Raw genomic sequence first — 18321 nt, forward strand, 5'->3', positions numbered from 1 at the left:
AATATGCCTTGGAGGGAGATGATACTATTATTATCCTTAGCTTGCAGATGAGGACATTGGGGCACAAAAAGGCTAAATGACTTGCCAACAACTGCACATGGGCAAAGGACAGTATCAGAATTTCCAGCCACAGGTCAACAGGGGAAGGACAGGCAGGTGAGCTGGCATCAAGGAGGCAGGCCCAATAATAGGACTGGTGCTTCAAGGGCAGAACTCAAGTACCTGGAAAGTCTGGCTTGGGGAAAGGTGATTCTAGAGAAATGGTGCTACTAGAAGGGATAGGGGAAGAATGTTTGCTAAAGCTGAAATACAAGTATAATTTCCATCAGGGGAGGAACTTTGCAGTCAGGGTTCAATGAATATTTGTTGGCAGATGGAAGGTACTGAGTCTGATTTCAGTAGCAAGATCATGGCCAGTGTGAGGTACCTGTGGAACAACCTGGTTGACGTTCCTTGCTTGGCAACTGAAAGGTGGGTCTGAAGCTGGGGAAGTTGTCAGTTTGAGAGGAATTAGCACCTAGGAAATAATAGAGGCCATAGGAGTGGATGAAATTGATTATAAGTATTATGTAGAAAGAGAGAGGAAGAGACAGAAGATAGAAAGCTAAGGAACACCAACCTTACAAATGAGTAGCAGAAGACAAGCCAGCAAAGGAAATAGAAGAATCAGGAGGGGCAGTGTCAAGGGAGATGTGAAGATTTCAGGAAGAAGTGCAGCATAGTTTTCAACAGTTTCAGATGGTAGACAGTCAAATAAGGTAAACGCTGAAGCGAGATGCATGGATTTGGTAATTGGTAGGTCATTAGCACTAGACGTGGCACTGACAAGTATGATACTTGGGCCCTGGGACAGCCCAGATTCAGGGAGATGAGATAGGTGACTCTTGCTGGAATTCAGGCTTCAGATAATGATGACTTGAACTTGAGGGGGAGGAATGGAAGGATACAAGAAGTGCTTCATGGGGAGCTTTGTCTGAACCTAGGGCAAGCCAGGTGCTGTCTCCACTGGCTTGGTTAGATCACTTTTGTCAGAATTATGGACTATGAAATCAACCCTTTCCATCATCAGCTACAAACTGACTTTGAGTTGTACTTTTCCTATTAGATTCCAGGCTGAATCAAGATAGTTAAATAGCTCACATAAGAAAAGATGGTGGGAACATCATTTTTTGTCTCCTTAATTCAGTTCTTCCTGCTGCTTGAATGGAGAACCACTTTTGGGGTAGTAAGTTAGAGGGAAAAAGTTTTCCTGTATAGAAAGGATTTTTGTTTGTTTGTAGATGGGAAAAACAACTTGATTAGATGAAGTGCCCACATGGTATAACTGCCCAGCCTTGAACCCAGACTTTGTGGTGCCCAGCCTGGAGTTCTTCTGCAATAGATTATGACTGTGACCTTCTTTGAGAGCAGCCCAGTGCCCTTTATTTCAACTGTTGTCCTGACCTTTAACTTTTTAAAAAGTCTATGGTCAGGGAATAAAACAACTAAGACTTTTTAAAACTCATTAACTTTCAAGAGGGATGAAGTGCTTGCTGAGCTCCACTTAGTTTTTTTGTCATTAAGCCTGTAACTGCTTTAAAATGAACAGAATGTATGAGCTAGCCTTCTGTGTAGGCAGTATATGTGTGGCGTTGCTTGGTCATGCCTTGCTGCACATGTGCATGTTATTCAGCCACCAGACCTGCTTTCCTCATTTCCCTGTGAGCCTTTTCCAGCATTAGAGCATGGGGGTCAAACCAAAAGGCTAATTTTGTCAGTAAATAGTCATTCAGAGAGTATTTAGGGAGAAACCTCTACATGTGAAGTACTGTGAAAGGCACTTTGGGAAATATAAGATACAGAAGCATAGTCTTTGCCCTCAAAGAACTTACAACCTAGTATGGAAGGTAAGATAGATGGAGACATAACTACAGTTGAAGGCATTATAAGATAAATGCCCTTTAATTGATTTAAACAAAGTGCTTAAATAAAGTGCATTGAGAAAGTTGGGTGGTTAGTAACAGATTCAACGGGGGAGTTGGCATTCAAGCAGAACCTTAAAAAATGAGTTAGGGTTTGGGTAGGCAGAGTGAAAGGTGGACATTTCTGATGAAGAGAAAGGCATAGACAAAGGTACAGTGGTAGGAAAGTTCGTTTGTTTAGAAAGCAGTGAGCAGACTTGTCTGGCTAAGATTAGGACTGGTAAAATGAACCTGGAAAGGAGGATACAAAGGAGGAGATGGGCAGACCATAGTGGTTTTAAATATAGGCTAAGGAATTTGTAGTTTATTTGTAAGAACTTGTAATTTATAGGCAAGAAGGGCTATTGAAGATTTTCAAGAAGAAGGATGAAAAAAATCAAAGTGCCATTTTGGAAAGATTAATGTAGCAGTGATAGCTAGAACAGGAGCTGTCTCAGTCATCTAGGTCCAAAACCAGACTAGGGACAGTGGGAACTGGTGAGAAGGTGAGGACTCAAGAATCTATGAAGGGCATATTCAATTATCCTTTAAACTAGAAGTCCTACTTCTGGGAATATTTCCTAAATTGTACACTTATAAAATGATGTGTGGATAAGATTATTCTTTGCAGTATTGTCTGCAGTAGTAAAAGATTGGAAACAACTCAAGAATCCATCAACAGGGGACTAGTACATACACACATTTGAATATGTTGTTAGTTATCGTCGAGTTGATTCTGACTCATGGTAACTCCATGTGTGCAGAGTAGGACTGCCCCATAGGGTTTCCAAGGCTGTAATCTTTATGGAGGAGCCCTGTTGGTGCAGTGGCTAAGAGCTCAGCTGCTAACCAAAAGGTCAACAGTTTGAATCCACCATCCACTCCTTGGAAACCCTATGGGGCAGTTCTGCTCTGTCCTATAGGGTCACTATGAATCAGAATCGACTTGATGGCAATGGATTTGCTTTTTTGGTTTAATCTTTATGGAAGCAGACTGCCACATCTTTCTCTAGTGGAGCAGTTGGTGAGTTCAAACCACTGACCTTTCGGTTAACAGCTGAGTGCTTAACCACTGTGCCACAAGGGCTTCTCTGAAAATGTATTACCTATTGAAAAATGATAATTTTAAGAAAAACTGTGAAGGAAGAATTAGCAGGACATGGTGTTCGATTTGGAGGTGAGGAAAAGTGAGACCCAAAGACTATCCTCAAGTTTCAGGCCCCAGAAGGTGCCACTTTCAAAGATAGGTAGGTCATGAAAAGGAAGTAGTCTGAGGAGAGGAATGATGAGTCCAGGTTTTTGTTTTTTTTTTTAAACTGATTTTGAATATAACATATTGAAATTGGGAGCCAGAACTCAGGAGGAGAGAAGGCAAATCATAAGCATGAAAGAATATTTGAGATCAGAACTTGGGAGGGGAAATGGAAATTGTAAGCATGGAGGCCAAGGTTGAAGTTATGGAGTTGATTATACCTCTGAGAGGGAAAAAGAGAAGAAGAGGAAGTAGCTAAAAGACAAATCATTGGGAATGGTCACATTAATGGAAGAGGAAAAAAACACAGTTGCCTTCATGTGGATTCCAACTCATGGCAACCTCATGTGTGTCAGAGTAGAACTGTGCTCTGAAGAGTTTTCAGTGGCTGATTTTTCAGAAATAGGTCACTGGACAGAGCCCTGGTGGCACAGTGGTTAAGAGCTTGACTGCTAAACAAAAAGTCATCAGTTCAAATCTACCCAGCTGCTCCTTGGAAACCCTATGGGGCAATTCTACTCTGTCCTATAGCGTTGCTATGAGTCAGAATCGACTCAATAGCAACCAGTTTGGTTTTGGTTTTTTTGAGCTCAACAGGCCTATGTTCTGTGCCTCTGGGTGGCCTGGAACCTCCAACCTTTCAGTTAGCAGTTGAGCATGTTAACCATTTGCACCACTCAGGGATTCTCGAGGAGAATAAAGCACCCTGGTAAAGAGTTAGCAAAGAATCAATTAGAGAAAGTTCATAAAGGAGAGGTCCTTGGGTGGTGCAAACAATTTACACTTGGCTGCTAATGGAAAGTTCGGTGGTTTGAGTCTACCCAGTGGTGCACCAAGTGAAAGGCCTGGCAATCTACTTCCGTAAACTTTACAACCAAGAAAATCCTGTGGAGCTCAGTTCTACTTTGTAACATGTAGGGTCACCATGAGTGAAAATCAACTCAATGGCAAAGAGGTTTTTTCTTTGTTTGTTTGTTTTTATAAAGGAGAGCCAAGTTAGTGGAGAGTCCCTGGGTGGTGCTGTCAGTTAGCATGCTCAGCTGCTAATTGAATCATTGGAGGTTCGAGTCCACCCAGAGGTGCCTCAGAAGAAAAGTCTAGTTATCTGCTTCCAAAAAATCAGCCACTGAAAACCCTGTGGTGCATAGTTCTACTCTGACACACATGGGGCCACCATCAGTTGGAATCAACTCAATGGCAACTGATTAGTTAAGTTGGTTCAGTGTCTTGGGAGCCAAGGGGAGAAGCCAAGCAGATGAGAATGTCTGGTACTGCAACAAGATGGGGCTTCAGAAACAGTGGCTGGATTTTTTTTATCAGGAGGTCTTTGGGAACTTTAGGAGAACAGTGTCTACAAAACGGCTGGAACAGAAGCCAGATCCCAACGACCAGGGGAAAGTGGATGAGAAGGAACAGGGACCAGTAGACTAGACACATAGTCTACTTACTATGTAAGAGTCGCTGTGAGTCAGAATTTGACTAGACAGCAATGGGTTTATATATTGAAAGTGTGATGAAAAAATAGGAGGGTAGCCAGAGAAGGCAGAAGAGTCAAGTGAAGCTGTTTTACAAAATAAGGAGGACCAGGAAGATTTTTGGCAGAGGGGAAGCAGCCAGTTAGGAGAGAGAGTTGGAAGGTTTTAAAAAATGGAGTAATTGATGGAATGGGGTTCAGTAGCCAACAACATGAGAGAATATGAGGCCTTGGCAAAGCAGAAGTGTAAAAGGGTGTTGGTTGGCCCAGTAAAAAAAAACCCATTGCTGTCGAGTCGATTGAGACTCATAGTGACCCTATAGGGCCTCGAGTAGAACTGCTCCATAGGGTTTCCAAGGAGCGGCTGGTGGATTTGAACTGCTGACTTTTGGTTAGCAGCTGAGCCCTTAACCACTGTGCCACTGGGGCTCCATAGTAATAGTGAAATAGTAAGGGAAACTTTGGCACGAAGTGGAACTCTGTTGCCTTATGACCTGATGAAAATCCTAGGAAGCCCAGTGATAAAGCAGCTGAGAAAAGGGCAATTGGAGAACACCAGAGTGGTGTGCCTCCTAGTGGTGAACTGTTTTCAAGTTGGCACAGCGGTTATACGTTGGGCTGCTAACCAAAAGGTTGGCAGTTTGAATCCACCAGCTGCTCCTTGGAAACTCTATGGGGCAGTTCTACTATGTCCTATAGGGTTGCTATGAGTTGGAATTGACTCGACAGCAATGAATTTCGTTGGTTTTAGTTTGGTGTTCAGGAAGGAGAATACACTAACATGTACAAACAGGTTCTTGATATTTTTCTTATTATTAATGAAGTCATAAATTAATCAATCAGCGTGTTATGACTGGAAACTTTCCAGGTACTCAGGGCTCTGTTACAGGTGTCACAAAGTGTAGACAAAGAAGCATAAGTCATGAGCCTTACTTGCTCTGTTTACTTGGGGAAAACAAAAGTGGTACACGTGAAAAAGCAAGGAATGATAAAACCCAGGTAATCTGACATGCAGGAAGCTTAATACCAATCTGAATCGAGTTTGCATTTGAGAATGCAGCCCTTTTACAGAGATTCTGTAAGCATCTCTGACTAGAAAAATGTCCAAAGGAAGAACAAGTATAGTGAATTACTTAATACAGGAAGAGACCTTGGTAATAGTAATGATGATACCCGTTGCCGTTGAGTCGACTCCGACTCATAGTGACCCTATAGGACAGAGGAGAGGCTGGTGAATTCGAACTGCTGACCTTTTGATTAGCAGCCAAGCTCCTAACCACTGAGCCACTAGGGCTTCAATAATGATGATAGCAAATACTTATTCAAAATACTTCATTCCTCTGTGTCAGACACTGTTTAATCCTTTCTCATGATTAATTTAAATTAATCCTTGTAACAACTCTACCTGTTAGATGCTATTAATTGCCTCTTTTTATTGTTGTAAAAGTATAGGAGAGAAATGAGAATGTATGCTTACATTTGCACATGGCGCTACAGGCACCATATTTGCCAGTTTGACGTTTTTCACATATACAATTCAGTGAGATCAGTTATATCAGTCATGCTGTGCAACCATCACCAGTGTCTTTTGCCAAATTTTTCAACCCCATAAACAAAAACTCAGTGCTTCTGAAACAGTAATTCCCTCCCTCCCCCTCCCTCCCACCTATCTCCCACCTCTGTTAACCGCTATTAAACTCTGATCTCTATGTATTTACCTTTTCTGTGTCCTTCATAAGGTACCCTAGTGTCACAACGGTTGGCTGCTAACCAAAAAGTTGGCAGTTTGAACTCACCAGCGGCCCCTCGGGAGAAAAGACGTGGTGATTACAGCCTAGGAAACCATATGAGGCAGTTCTACTTTGTCATATAGGGTTGCTATGAGTCAGAATCAACTCCACAGTCAGAGTTGAGTCGATAGCACACAACAGCAGTAACAACAGTGAGCCTGGAGGGGTAGTTGTGCTGATTCAGGGGTGGTTTTCAGTAGCTCCCCCTGTTTCACCTTTCTTTCTCCTCCTGACCCTGCATATGATACCACTTTCCAGGAAAGCATCTGAATTTGGTTGCTGCCTTTCCTAACACCCTGGTTGTGGAAAACCTATTTGATAAAAAGACTCTCTTGGTTTCCTGCTTTATTGTCTCGGTCTCTGAAACAGAAGCTCCAGCTTCTGATGTCCCAGGCAGAGTTTTCTGCGAGTTTACTACTTCATTGCTCCTTCCTCAAGCCCTAGAAGGGCTCCTCACTTCCTGTAAAAAGATTTTACTAACTCAGTGTTTCTCAGAGTGTGGTTCTCAAATTACCTGTACAGTATCACCTAGGTGCTTATTATAGATGTGCATTCTTACTTCCCACCTTTGACTCTGTGAATGGAGGCCCAGGAATCTGCATGTTAACAGGGTGTTCATGATGCACAGTCACTTGGAGAGCCACTGCTGTCTGGTAACTTATGACACAGTCTTCTCCTTGGGAGAGACAGAGTCTATATTTCCAGTTGAAACCTATAGAACATGACGTCTATGAGCGTTCTACAAAGATTTCTTGGTTCCTGGATCACTTTTAGGGTTCTCCCAGAGAAGGCTTTGTCCCCTCCCATTGTTGCAACTCATTAAGGAGGTCCAGCACATTTGGAACATGTGAGCGCCACAGGCATCAAAAGACAAGTCTTTGCAAACTAGCCCTATTGCCACTGGCTTGCACCCAGATCGTGAAACCAAGTTCCAAGGGCCAAAGGCAGTGCAAGCTGAGTAGGACGTGGGGCTGGTGTTGCAAAGGGGGAATATGGCATCAGGATTAGGGGTGCACTGGGCCTACGTGGCAGTGATGGGTATGTTTATCAGCCCTTGGTGCCTGCTGAAAGTGAACACCAGCCATTACTGTTTTCAGGAGGGAGGAGGGTAACTCCTAGGATATGTCCTTTGATGGCCTTTCTGTTTTCCCCAGGGCTTCCCCTTCCCCATCAGGGATCACTAGACACAGGTGAGGCCGGAAGTTAAAGAAGTAATCTCGTAAATTGAATGTTCCCAGGTCTCCCTCTATTAACTGGACAACTAGCAGCTCGACTAAGTGCCTAGGAATACCATCCTTTAGTTAGAAAACAAGGGGGACAAAACCCCACAAGTTCTCTCTGGTAGGAGTTTGGCATTCCCTTTGTCTTCTTAGTGAGGGGCCTCATTGCATTTAGAAGTTGGATTCTTTTTATATGTGTGTGACCAGTCAGTATCATTAGCTTCATCTTGGATTGAAAAACTCTCCAGATGGAAGTAATTGCATTCATAAGCTCTTGTATTTATAGAATGCCTTTCCCAGAAAGCCCAAAGCACAGCACTCTATGGCATAACCTAGTTGGTTGCTACACTGTCTCTGTGTGTTTAGTAAGGGGCAGCTTCTGTAATTATTGTTGTCATTCTACATTCGAAGCATGGAAGAAGTTTTGCGAGTTGAAAAGGTCACATGGCATTAATGTCAGAACTGGGAGAGGGATACTCAGCTTTCCTTCCTATCTCTATCAATGGTTTCCAAACGAGGTCTACCGACAAATGCAGGGATGGCTGCATAAGAATCCCTTGTTGAATTTGTTCAAAATATAGCTTCTTGGGTCCCATTCTTCTAGAGATTCCAACTCAGTGGGTCTGAGGAATCTATATTCTTAACAAGCTTTCCAGATAATTCTGGTGCACAGCCATATTTGGGAGACATTACTATAGACCATATAATAATCACACTGCCCATCTTATCTCCTCTCAGGAGTGTCTTCACTGAATCATGTCTTTTTAATCTTTGTTTCTTGCCACCCACCGTCAAACTTCCCCAGGCCTCCCAGCTCAGGCCAAGAAACATGCTGAGTCAGCCAGGAGCACGCTGCTAACCTGGAAGGTAAACACGACCTCAAACAAGGAGAAAAAGGAAATCGTGGAAACGCTGATCGTGCTCTACTACACTCTGGGAGTGGCCTGGCTCCTGCAGAACCAATATCCTTCCCTTCTTCGTGGGGTCCAGGGATCAGGGCTGTAGGCCACACATGTCAGATAGGTCCTCTCACACCCAGGGTGGGAGATTGAGCCAAAACCCTGTAGCTCTGTTCCAATACTTAAGCCCTCCACAAACCTCTTATCTCCACCTAGAAGGGTATGAACTTCCCTCCTGTGTCTACTCGTATCCACCTTGAGTTGAGCCATGGGAGGGATCTCCCTGGGGACACATCTGTAGCCCCAGTTAGCCAGTTGGAAGTCTGTCTGAGTCTGTCTTCACTGGGCACCCAAGAAAATCAGTATTAGCAATGATGTGGGGGCAGGTTTGAGAAAAACGAGGACATGAGTGACTGGTTGGAGGTAGTGCAGGAAGGGAGAAAATAGGTGGTCATTTCAAGCACTGTTTGGCAAACAAGGCTGCACATCATAATCCTCTGGGGAGCTTTGAGAATTACTGATGTCTGGGTCCCACCCTAGAGATTTTGATGTAATAGGTCTGGGGTATGTGTGTTCATTGAGATTTTTAAAAGCTCCCCAGGTGATTGTAACCATCATTTTTTTTTTTGAAATGCTCTTGATAGTACGGCTCTTGAAGCCACAGGCCAAGCAAAATAGATAAAAGATGTAGTTCCCTATATTCCCAGAGGAGGACTGTTAAATGTCCCTCTCCTCAAAAAGCTTGTGATTTTGGCAGCCTTTTGGGACCATCTCTCTTCAAAACTGTTAAGGGCATTTCATGTTTTTGAATAATCATGAGCACTCGTAGAGCCTTCGTGTCCCCAGTCTCTCTTCTCTACAGCTCCCTGTCTCTAAAACCGAATAACCCGTAGCCATCAAGTTGATTCTGACTCACAGCAACCATATAGGACAGGGTAGAACTGCCCCATAGGGTTTCCAAGGCTGTAAATCTTTATGGGAGCAGACGGTCACATCTTTCTCCCATGGAGCCGCTAGTGGGTTCGAACCACTGACCTTTTGGTTAGCAGCTGAGTGCTTTAACCACTGCACCAGCAGGGCTCCTTCCCCTTCTGTACTGATGATCAACTTGTAAAATCTGATCTGTGGTCTTCTACTGTAATACCTAGCAGGGGCTACTGAAAAGAAAGGAACTAAAAGGATATTTGGAAATTAAGGGGATTTTCCTTCCTGCTGTTAGTCTCTCAACAAAACCCTGCTTTTGCTTGTACTTTCTAAACAGCCCAGCAAAAGCCCCCCTTTCAGCAGAATTAGTTCCTCTCTTTTTCCATTCAGAGGAACGAACTTGGGAAAAATGAATAACTGTTGTCATGAAGTAGATGCCTCTAAAGGAAATCTAGTGTAACTTACAGTTTCCGTTCACTCCTCCAGAGGCCTGCCACCCACCCCAGCCCTGGATTCAGGCAGCCACCACAGGAAACCCAAGGCCCTTGTCCTTTTCTGAAGAATTCTCCCTTCTCGATAGCATATGCTGGAGAATGGAGCCCCTTGTTAAGTGCCCATTTTCAAATACTGCTCCATTTTCCCATGGCACCCTTTTGTTTGATTATCAACTGCTGTCTCTGGGCAGTGGGGCTTCGTTTGTGTGCCTGGCATTTTCCTTGACCATTTCACTGGTAGAGAGGCCTATTTCAGCCTGCAGAAGGCGGAGAGAAGCATGAAGGAGCTGAAAGAATTAGATAAGGGAGGCATTTGTGGATTACAAGTTTCAGAGAAAGACCTAACTGTTGCTTTGGGCAGGTAAGCACTGGGCTTAGAGACATTTATGCTTTTATGAATGAGACCTGGCATTACAAAAGTGTTCTGTACTCTCTACAAAAGGGAAGAGAAATATTTGGGGGGAAAATATAGAAACTCAAATGGTAATAAACAAGGCTTATGTTCACTGAGGGTATACATTGTGCTCGGAGCTTTAAGTGCACTGCCCCGTTTAATCCTCACAACCACCATGAGGTAGTTGGTACAGTTATTACCTCATCAGAGTGAGCAAGGAAACTAAAGTTGAGGTTAAACAAATTGTCCAAGGTGACAGATCTTATAAGTGTTGGATCCATGATCTGAAATCAGAGGTGACAGATCTTGTAAGTGCTGGATCCATGATCTGAACTCAGAGGCTCAACCTTTCCTCATACTACCTCTCAAGTGTATTCTAGAACTACGTTATTTTCTCTCTCTCTCTCTCTCTCTCTCTCTCTCTCTCTCTCTCTCTCGCCACCTGCTTTTGTCATTAAAGGTGACATCTTAACAGATGAAGAAGGAGCACTTAATGAAGACAGTTTATTGGAGACCCATGAAAGCTATGCACAGTTCATGCATTTTTTTTTTGTTGAGAATATCCACAGCAAAACATACACCAACAGTTTCTACATATACAATTCAGTGACATTGATTATATTCTTTAAGTTGCAGCCCATGAGTTTTTAAGGAAAGTTTTGTTTCATATGGAAGCAAAGTTCACAGCATTTCTTCAAGCCAGAACAAGACTTAACTGTTTTGCATTTGAGTTAGGAATCCTCTGAGAATCAGAATATTTAGAAATGAGAGCAGGCCCATCAGATTATCAGGAGAAAAAAAATAGTGAAAGGGTTACTATTCCTAGATTTTTCAAATATCTTTATATCCTTGAAACCAATCTGTTTCCAAAATTTGTAAGTACTTGGCCCAGTAGGGCAGATGACGGAATGGTGAGTAAATGAAATGCATGCGTCATGTCTGCCTCCTCGAAACAACCATGAATCTAGAAGTCAAGTGGGAAATGGTGGGGAGATGTCTGAACGCCCAAAGCTAAATCAAACTACTGACAAAGCCCATAGGGCCATAAATTAGAGGCTGCTGTCACATGGGGCAGTGCCTAAGGTTTTGTGCCTGTGTGAAAAATAGCCTAGTTCCCTTTTCAGAATAAATGTTAGTGATCCTTTCATTCATTCATTGTATGCTGTTTATTGAGTTCCTACTTTGTAAAGGCACTGTTCTAAGTGTTGTAATGCACATTAAGTGTAACTACATACTAGATACTGTTGTAAGTGCTTTACATGATTTATTTCATTCAGTCCTCACCACAAGCTTATGTGGTAGGTATTTTTATTATTTTCATTTTACAGATAAAAAAATTAAGACACAGTTTAAGCAACCCAGGGTGACACAGCTAGTTGGTAAAAGAGGTAGAATTGTAACTGAGGCATCTGAATCCATAGCTCACCCTCTGTGCCACATGGAGTTATGTTTGATAGTGACCAAATACCTAGTAAGGACAAGTCCATTTTCCCATTTTAGGGGTGGGGAAACTAAAGCAAGATTGTTCAAGCCAATCTCTCATTATGATCTGGTTGGTGAAAATAAATTTTTTTTGTGTGAAGAATTATCAGATACCATACCAGTGCTCTCCTGATTATTAATCCTAGTCTTTGAGGGAAGGATAAACATTCTAACTTTAAAAAAAAAAAAAAAGTGTAACTGTTGTTAGAATGCCTTAGTTAAAATAATTTTATATATATGCACACACATGCATATATACGTATTTTTTAATTCAACCTGGGAATACAAAGATGGGGCAAGGTATGAGGGGGGAAATAATACTGATTGTATATTTACTACAAGTTAGGTGATTTTACATATAATATTTAACCTAATCTTCATAACAACCTTGAGATTTAGATATTCTTAACTGTATTTTGAGTCCCTGGGTGGTGTAAATGGTTAACGCGCTTGGCTGCTAACTGAAGAGTTGGAGGTTCAAATTCAACTAGAGGCACCTCGGAAGAAAGGCCTGGCGATCTACTTCTGGAAAAATCTGCCATTGAAAACCCTATGGAGCCCAGTTCTACTCTGACACACACGGGGTCAGTATGAGTTGGAATCAACTCGATGGCACACACAAACAACAATCTTGTTTTATTTGGAAGGAAAGTTAGGCTCTCAGAATGCTCATAAAGCTAATAACTATAGAGCTTTGGTCTACTGATTTTCTTGTACCTTGCTTTCTCTAGAAAGATAAGCTCAACAAAATACCATTTTTTCCTCAATTTTAAAAAGCATGTTCCCAATTTTGTCATGGAAAATTTGAAAATGTAGACAGGTATGAGAAAGAAAATAAAAGTCATTTGTAATATCAACACCCAGACACAACTGCTTTGGATATTTTATCTTTTTCCTTCTAATCTTTTCTTTATTTATGTGTGTGTGTGTGTGTGTGTGTTTATGTGTGTGTGAGAGAGAGAGATACCTTAGGTACAGTTTTATATCTTGCAGCACATTTTGACTATCTTCCCATACTGTTAGTATAAAAAGAAAACTTTATTTTTAAAGTCTGTGAAGTATTTTATTGTATGGCTATGTCATAATTTATTTAACCATCCCCCTTTGGAGGATATTTATGCTGTGTTCTCTATCCTTTTTCATTTTTACTGAGGAAGAATAAACCAAACTAAATCAAGCAAAACAAAACAAAAACTTTCTTTGGCCTGAAAGAGAGGGAGCCAGAAGCAATAAAATTTTATTTAGATTTTTAGAGAATCTATGTCAATGGATAAAGTATCCCATCTTGTGAGTTGCTGGAAACCACTTTTTCCATTTACATTTTAATAAAATTAGAGTCTAGCATGATATAGTAATGGGTTTAATGTATGGCAGTCAGTGGAACCAGATGGGTAAAATGCAGGTTAATAGGAGTTTACTCTTTACTGCAGGGCTGGATTTGGAGATGATTGGCGTATGGAGGCCAAATTGCTTAGCTCTTGGAACTTTTGTGTCTGCAAAGTAAGTGGCCTCTCTGTGACTTTCCCTTTTCTTCTAGAGCCTCCTTGGCCATCCAGAGGTTGAACCTAGCCCTGGCATACTTTGAAAAGGCAACTGATAACATCATTGCTGCCAAGGGTGAAAAGACATCCGATCTGATTAGTCTGTACCAGGAAATTGCTCAGATTGAGCAGCTGAGGAGGAACCACCAGCAGGCCATCCAGTACTTGCAGCAGGTTGGTGGGTTGGCTGGAATCAGGACATGGGGACTTGTTTGGCTCCAGGCCTGTTCCTAAGGCCAGGGAAGCTTGGGCTTCCAGAAGAGCAAGGGGGTGGGATAGATTCCATTTTAACCCTGACTTCCTTCCAGATCCTCACGAGAGCCCTTCTTCAACCTTAAATGACCTGGGCAGAGAACACTGACTCAGGGTGGGTGCATTGGCTGCATGACCAGGTCTGGTGGCAGCACTTCCCCTCCCAGCTCCTTCTCTCGTCTCTGTCAGGGCTAGGAAGAGGAAGCCAAGTATGAGTCCACCCCAAGGAAAAAGCCACATGGAGCAACTGAACTTAAGTCTTTAGCAAACACAAAAGGCTTTTTAAATGAAAAATCATGATGTTTTGGTATAATGCTGTCATCTGTCCTTTAAGCTAGTCTACCTGGTTGTATTTCCAAGTCTAAGGTTAAAATAACAAAAGGGTGTTTCACTTGGAGGTAGCTAAATTGACAAATGCCCAGAGGAAAACAAAACATAGAAAGGAATGTTGAGGCTATCATATGAAAACCGTTTAGGGCACATTTATGTATCATGTACTTGAAACTGCCCTTGAACTGCTAAACTCACCTTTTCTCTCTTCCAAATGAGAACCCTGCTTGTGGCTTCAATCAAGTATCATCTACAACTAAGACAGGATGCAAGTACTAGATTTCCTGTACCATAGAAAAGGGGCACTGCAATCCAACAGCGTATGTGAAAACAGTATGAGCCTGAAGAAGGACATACAGACAATCTTACAATCCAACACTGTTAACATCACATTTAGGAGAAATGTCAGGAAATGCCCCACCAAGGCAGTGATTCCCTACTTAGGGAGACTCAAACACATCTGTCATCTAACTCTGGGATTAGCTATATATTGGCTCTTAATCAACTGACAATTCTATCAGAGTCACTAGAAAATCCACAGTGAAACACTGCCATTTGGACCCTTATTTTGTAATGATTTTCTTTATTCCAGGCCTATTCTATCTGTGTGTCTGTTTTCACTGAAGTCAGCCCGAGAACCGCGGAGGCAAGCGCATTACTAGCCAAAGCGTATGCCATGTCTGGAGAGGCCCAGCACAGGGGTAGGTAGCAGAGGTGGTCTTGCAGTTATCATAATTTCCCAGTCACAGGAAGTAAGCACATTGGCAAATGGTCTGTCTGTAAGCATGAACAGATTGTAATTCATTACTCATGTTGTGATGGAGACATTATGCCGGACACTGTTTTGTACAAAATCAGCTGTGCATGAACTTGGCCTTGATGATAAACTCCCCAAATTAGTTGGAATATCAAAACCAATATGATGATCTAATTTCTATTTCCTTTATTCCCATAGAATCTCAGCATAATTCACCTGCATAAAGAATAGAGATCATACACACTATGAATGTGACCTGTGATGGTTGGTTGATGAGGAAATCCAATGATAAGAGAGAAAAGCATTGGCTCCTACTATCCTCCTCCTTCACTCTCAACCTCTTTACATGTTGACTCTTTTTCTCTGGCTAACAGGAGAGGTTGTTTGTAACAGCTGGAATTTTCTTGACCTATATTGAAAAGTGACGTATTAGGGGTTATAGAGGAAAGCTGCATGATTAATTTATCCTTCAGCAAGTAGTCCTTTGTCTGGCAAAATCATTGTAATGGATTGAATTATGTCCCCCCAAAAATCTGTTTTTCAGTTTGGCTGGGCCATGATTCCCAGTATTGTGTGGTTGTCCTCCATTTTGTGATGGTAATTTTATGTTAAAGAGGATTAGGTTGGGATTGTAACACCCTTACTAAGGTCACATCCCTGATCCAATGTAAAGGGAGTTTCCCTGGGGTGTGGCTGGCACCACCTTTTATCTTATAAGAGATAAAAGGAAAGGGAAGCTAGCAGAGAATTGGGGACCTCTTACCGCCAAGAAGGCAGTGCCAGGAGCAGAGTGTGTCCTTTGGAACCAGGATGCCTGCTCGGAGAAGCTCCTAGTCAGGGGGAAGATTGATGAGAAGGCCGACAGAGAGAGAAAGCCTTCCTCTGGAGCTGATGCCCTGAATTTGGATTTCTAGTCTACTAGACTGCAAGGAAATACATATCTCTTTATTAAAGCCATCCACTTGGGGTATTTCTGTTACAGCAGCACTAGATGACTAAGACAGTCATCCTTTTGGAAAGTGGGTGTCTTTGGGAGAGATGGATGGACCAGTGAGGAAGGACAGTGCCCACATTCAGGGGCCTGATCAAATTAGTGGCCTGTGGATTCAGTGGCCAGTCAGGAGAAACTTGGGATTTGTAAAGAATGTAATTTAAACATTTTTTTAAACGTTTCTCTGCTTATAAAAGTAATCCATTTTGGTGTACAATTTTTTCTCGACATATATGAATATGTGTGTGTGGGGGGTATTGTAGGTTTCACATCCTACTTTTTTCCACTCTTATATGTCCTCATGTCATTATGTAAATATGTTTTCAGTTTGCAGAAGTTATTTTCATATTTTAATTTTTTTCATTAATAGACATGCATTATATAGCATGCTTGTTAAAGTACAGGGTCAGCGAAAAAGAGGAAGACCCTCAATGAGATGGACTGACACAGTGGCTGCAACAATGGGCTCAGATACAGCAGCGATTGTGGGCATGGCGCAGGACTGGGCAGTGTTTCATTCTGTGGTGCATAGTGTCGCTGTGAGTCGGAACTGACTTGACGACACCTAACAACAACAACATTATATAGCATAAATTTTCGTTGGAGATTTCCTGATTCTATTTTCCAGCTAAATATCCTTCTCCTTTCTGAAATTTTGTTGTGTATACTCACAGTATATATACTGCATATATATCTATATATTTTGAGTTTGTTATTTTTTTAATAGTTTTTGTAGTTCTGAAAAACTTAATTTATTTGTGAATATATAACATCTGTTTTTTTAGTGAGAAAAAGTTATGCACATAGAGTTGGGAAATCCCAAGTCCACTTTAGTCTTTTCTTCTATACTAATTTTTTAATTAAAAAAAAATACAGATCTTCACCTCATATCATTCACTAAATTAAATTCCAGATGGATTAAAATTTTATACATCAAAACTGAAAACATAAATTAACCAGAAGAAAGTATAGTACTGGAATAAAAAGTACTAAATTGGGGGGAAAGACTCTAAACACACACAAAGACATACCATAAAAGAAGATCAAAAGATTTAATTACATAGAGATCTAAGACTTGTACTTGTCAAAAAGTATTATAAGCAAAATTGAAAGGCAAACTGACTCCCTTAAGATGAAAGATAACCTGAACAATCCTGTAACTATTGAACAAAATGAATTTGTAGTTAACTTTCCAAAAAAATCTCCAGGCCTAGATGGTTTCATTGGCGAATTCTACCAAAAATTTATAGAAGTAATAACAGCAATCATACAGAATTCCTCCAGAAAATAGAAAAGGAGGGAACGTTTCCGAACTCATTTTATGAACAGCATTATTGTGATACTAACACCAGACAAAGACATTAAAGGAAACTGAAGACCACTGTGGTTGTTAAGGTGCCTCTCTTAGTCATCTAGTGCTGCTGTAACAGAAATACCACAGGTGGATGGCTTTAACAAAAAAGAAGTTTATTTCCTCACAGTAAAGTAGGCTAAAAGTTCAAATTCAGGGTGTCAGCTCCAGGGGAAGGCTTTCTCTCTCTGTTGCCTCTGGAGGAAGGTCCTTCTCCTTCTCATCAATCTTCCCCTGGAAGAGCTTCTCCACGCAGGGACCCCGGGTCCAAAGGATGCACTCTGCTCCCAGCACTGCTTTCTTGGTGGTATGAGGTCCCCTGTCTCTCTGCTTGCTTCTCTCTTTTATATCTCAAGAGATCACCTCAAGACACAATCCAGTCTTGTAGATTGAGTCCTGCCTCACTAACACAACTGCCGCCCCTCCTCCCTCATTAACATCATAGAACCAGGATTTACAACATACAGGAAAATCACACAGTATGGGGAATCATGGCCCAGCCAAATTGATACACACATTTTTGGGGGGACATAATTCAATCAATGACAGTGCCATCAAGTAGTTCCCATTCATAACGACCCCATGTACAACAGAATGAAACACTTCCCAGTCCTGCACCACCTTCATAGCTGTTGCTACATTTGAGCCCATTATTGCAGCCATTGTGTCAATCAATCTTGTTGAGGGTCTCCTCTTTTTCACTGACCCTGTACTTTAACAGCATGATGTCCTTCTCCAGGGACTGGTCCCTCTTGAAAACATGTCCAAAGTATGTGAGACGAAGTCTTACCATCCTAACTTCTAAGGAGCATTCTGGCTGTACATTTTCTAAGACAGATTTGTTTGTTCTTTTGGCAATCCATGGTATGTTCAGTATTCTTCACCAGCATCAAAATTCAAATGCATCAATTCTTCTTCCTTTGTCCTTATTCATTGTCCAGCTTTCACATGCATATGAGGCGACTGAAAATACTATGGCTTGGGTCAGGCGCACCTTAGTCTTCAAAGTGCCATCTTTGCTTTTTAATACTTTTAAAGAGGTCTTTTGCAGCAGATTTTCCCAGTGCAATGCACCTTTTGACTTCCTGGCTGCTGCTTCCATGGGCATTGATTGTGGATCCAAGTAAAATGAAATCCTTGACAACTTCAATCTTTTCTCCATTTATCATGATGCTGCTTATTGGTCCAATTGTGAGGATTTTTGTCTTCTTTATGTTAAGGTGTAATCCA

The 18321-nt window shown here is 41.7% G+C and overlaps 1 protein-coding gene across 1 annotated transcript in view; it reads left to right on the forward strand.

The window, feature by feature from the left end:
- Positions 1 to 18321, forward strand: part of TTC23L (tetratricopeptide repeat domain 23 like) — a 45447-nt gene that overhangs the window by 12783 nt on the left and 14343 nt on the right. The window contains exons 5-8 of the mRNA XM_023739495.1: positions 8482 to 8638; positions 10229 to 10354; positions 13407 to 13584; positions 14585 to 14693. Coding sequence (XP_023595263.1) covers positions 8482 to 8638; positions 10229 to 10354; positions 13407 to 13584; positions 14585 to 14693 — 570 coding nt within the window. The remainder of the gene's footprint in view (positions 1 to 8481; positions 8639 to 10228; positions 10355 to 13406; positions 13585 to 14584; positions 14694 to 18321) is intronic.

The sequence above is a fragment of the Trichechus manatus genome, unplaced genomic scaffold (genome assembly GCF_000243295.1).
Source record: "Trichechus manatus latirostris isolate Lorelei unplaced genomic scaffold, TriManLat1.0 scaffold00135, whole genome shotgun sequence".
In the NCBI taxonomy this organism is placed as follows: domain Eukaryota; kingdom Metazoa; phylum Chordata; class Mammalia; order Sirenia; family Trichechidae; genus Trichechus; species Trichechus manatus.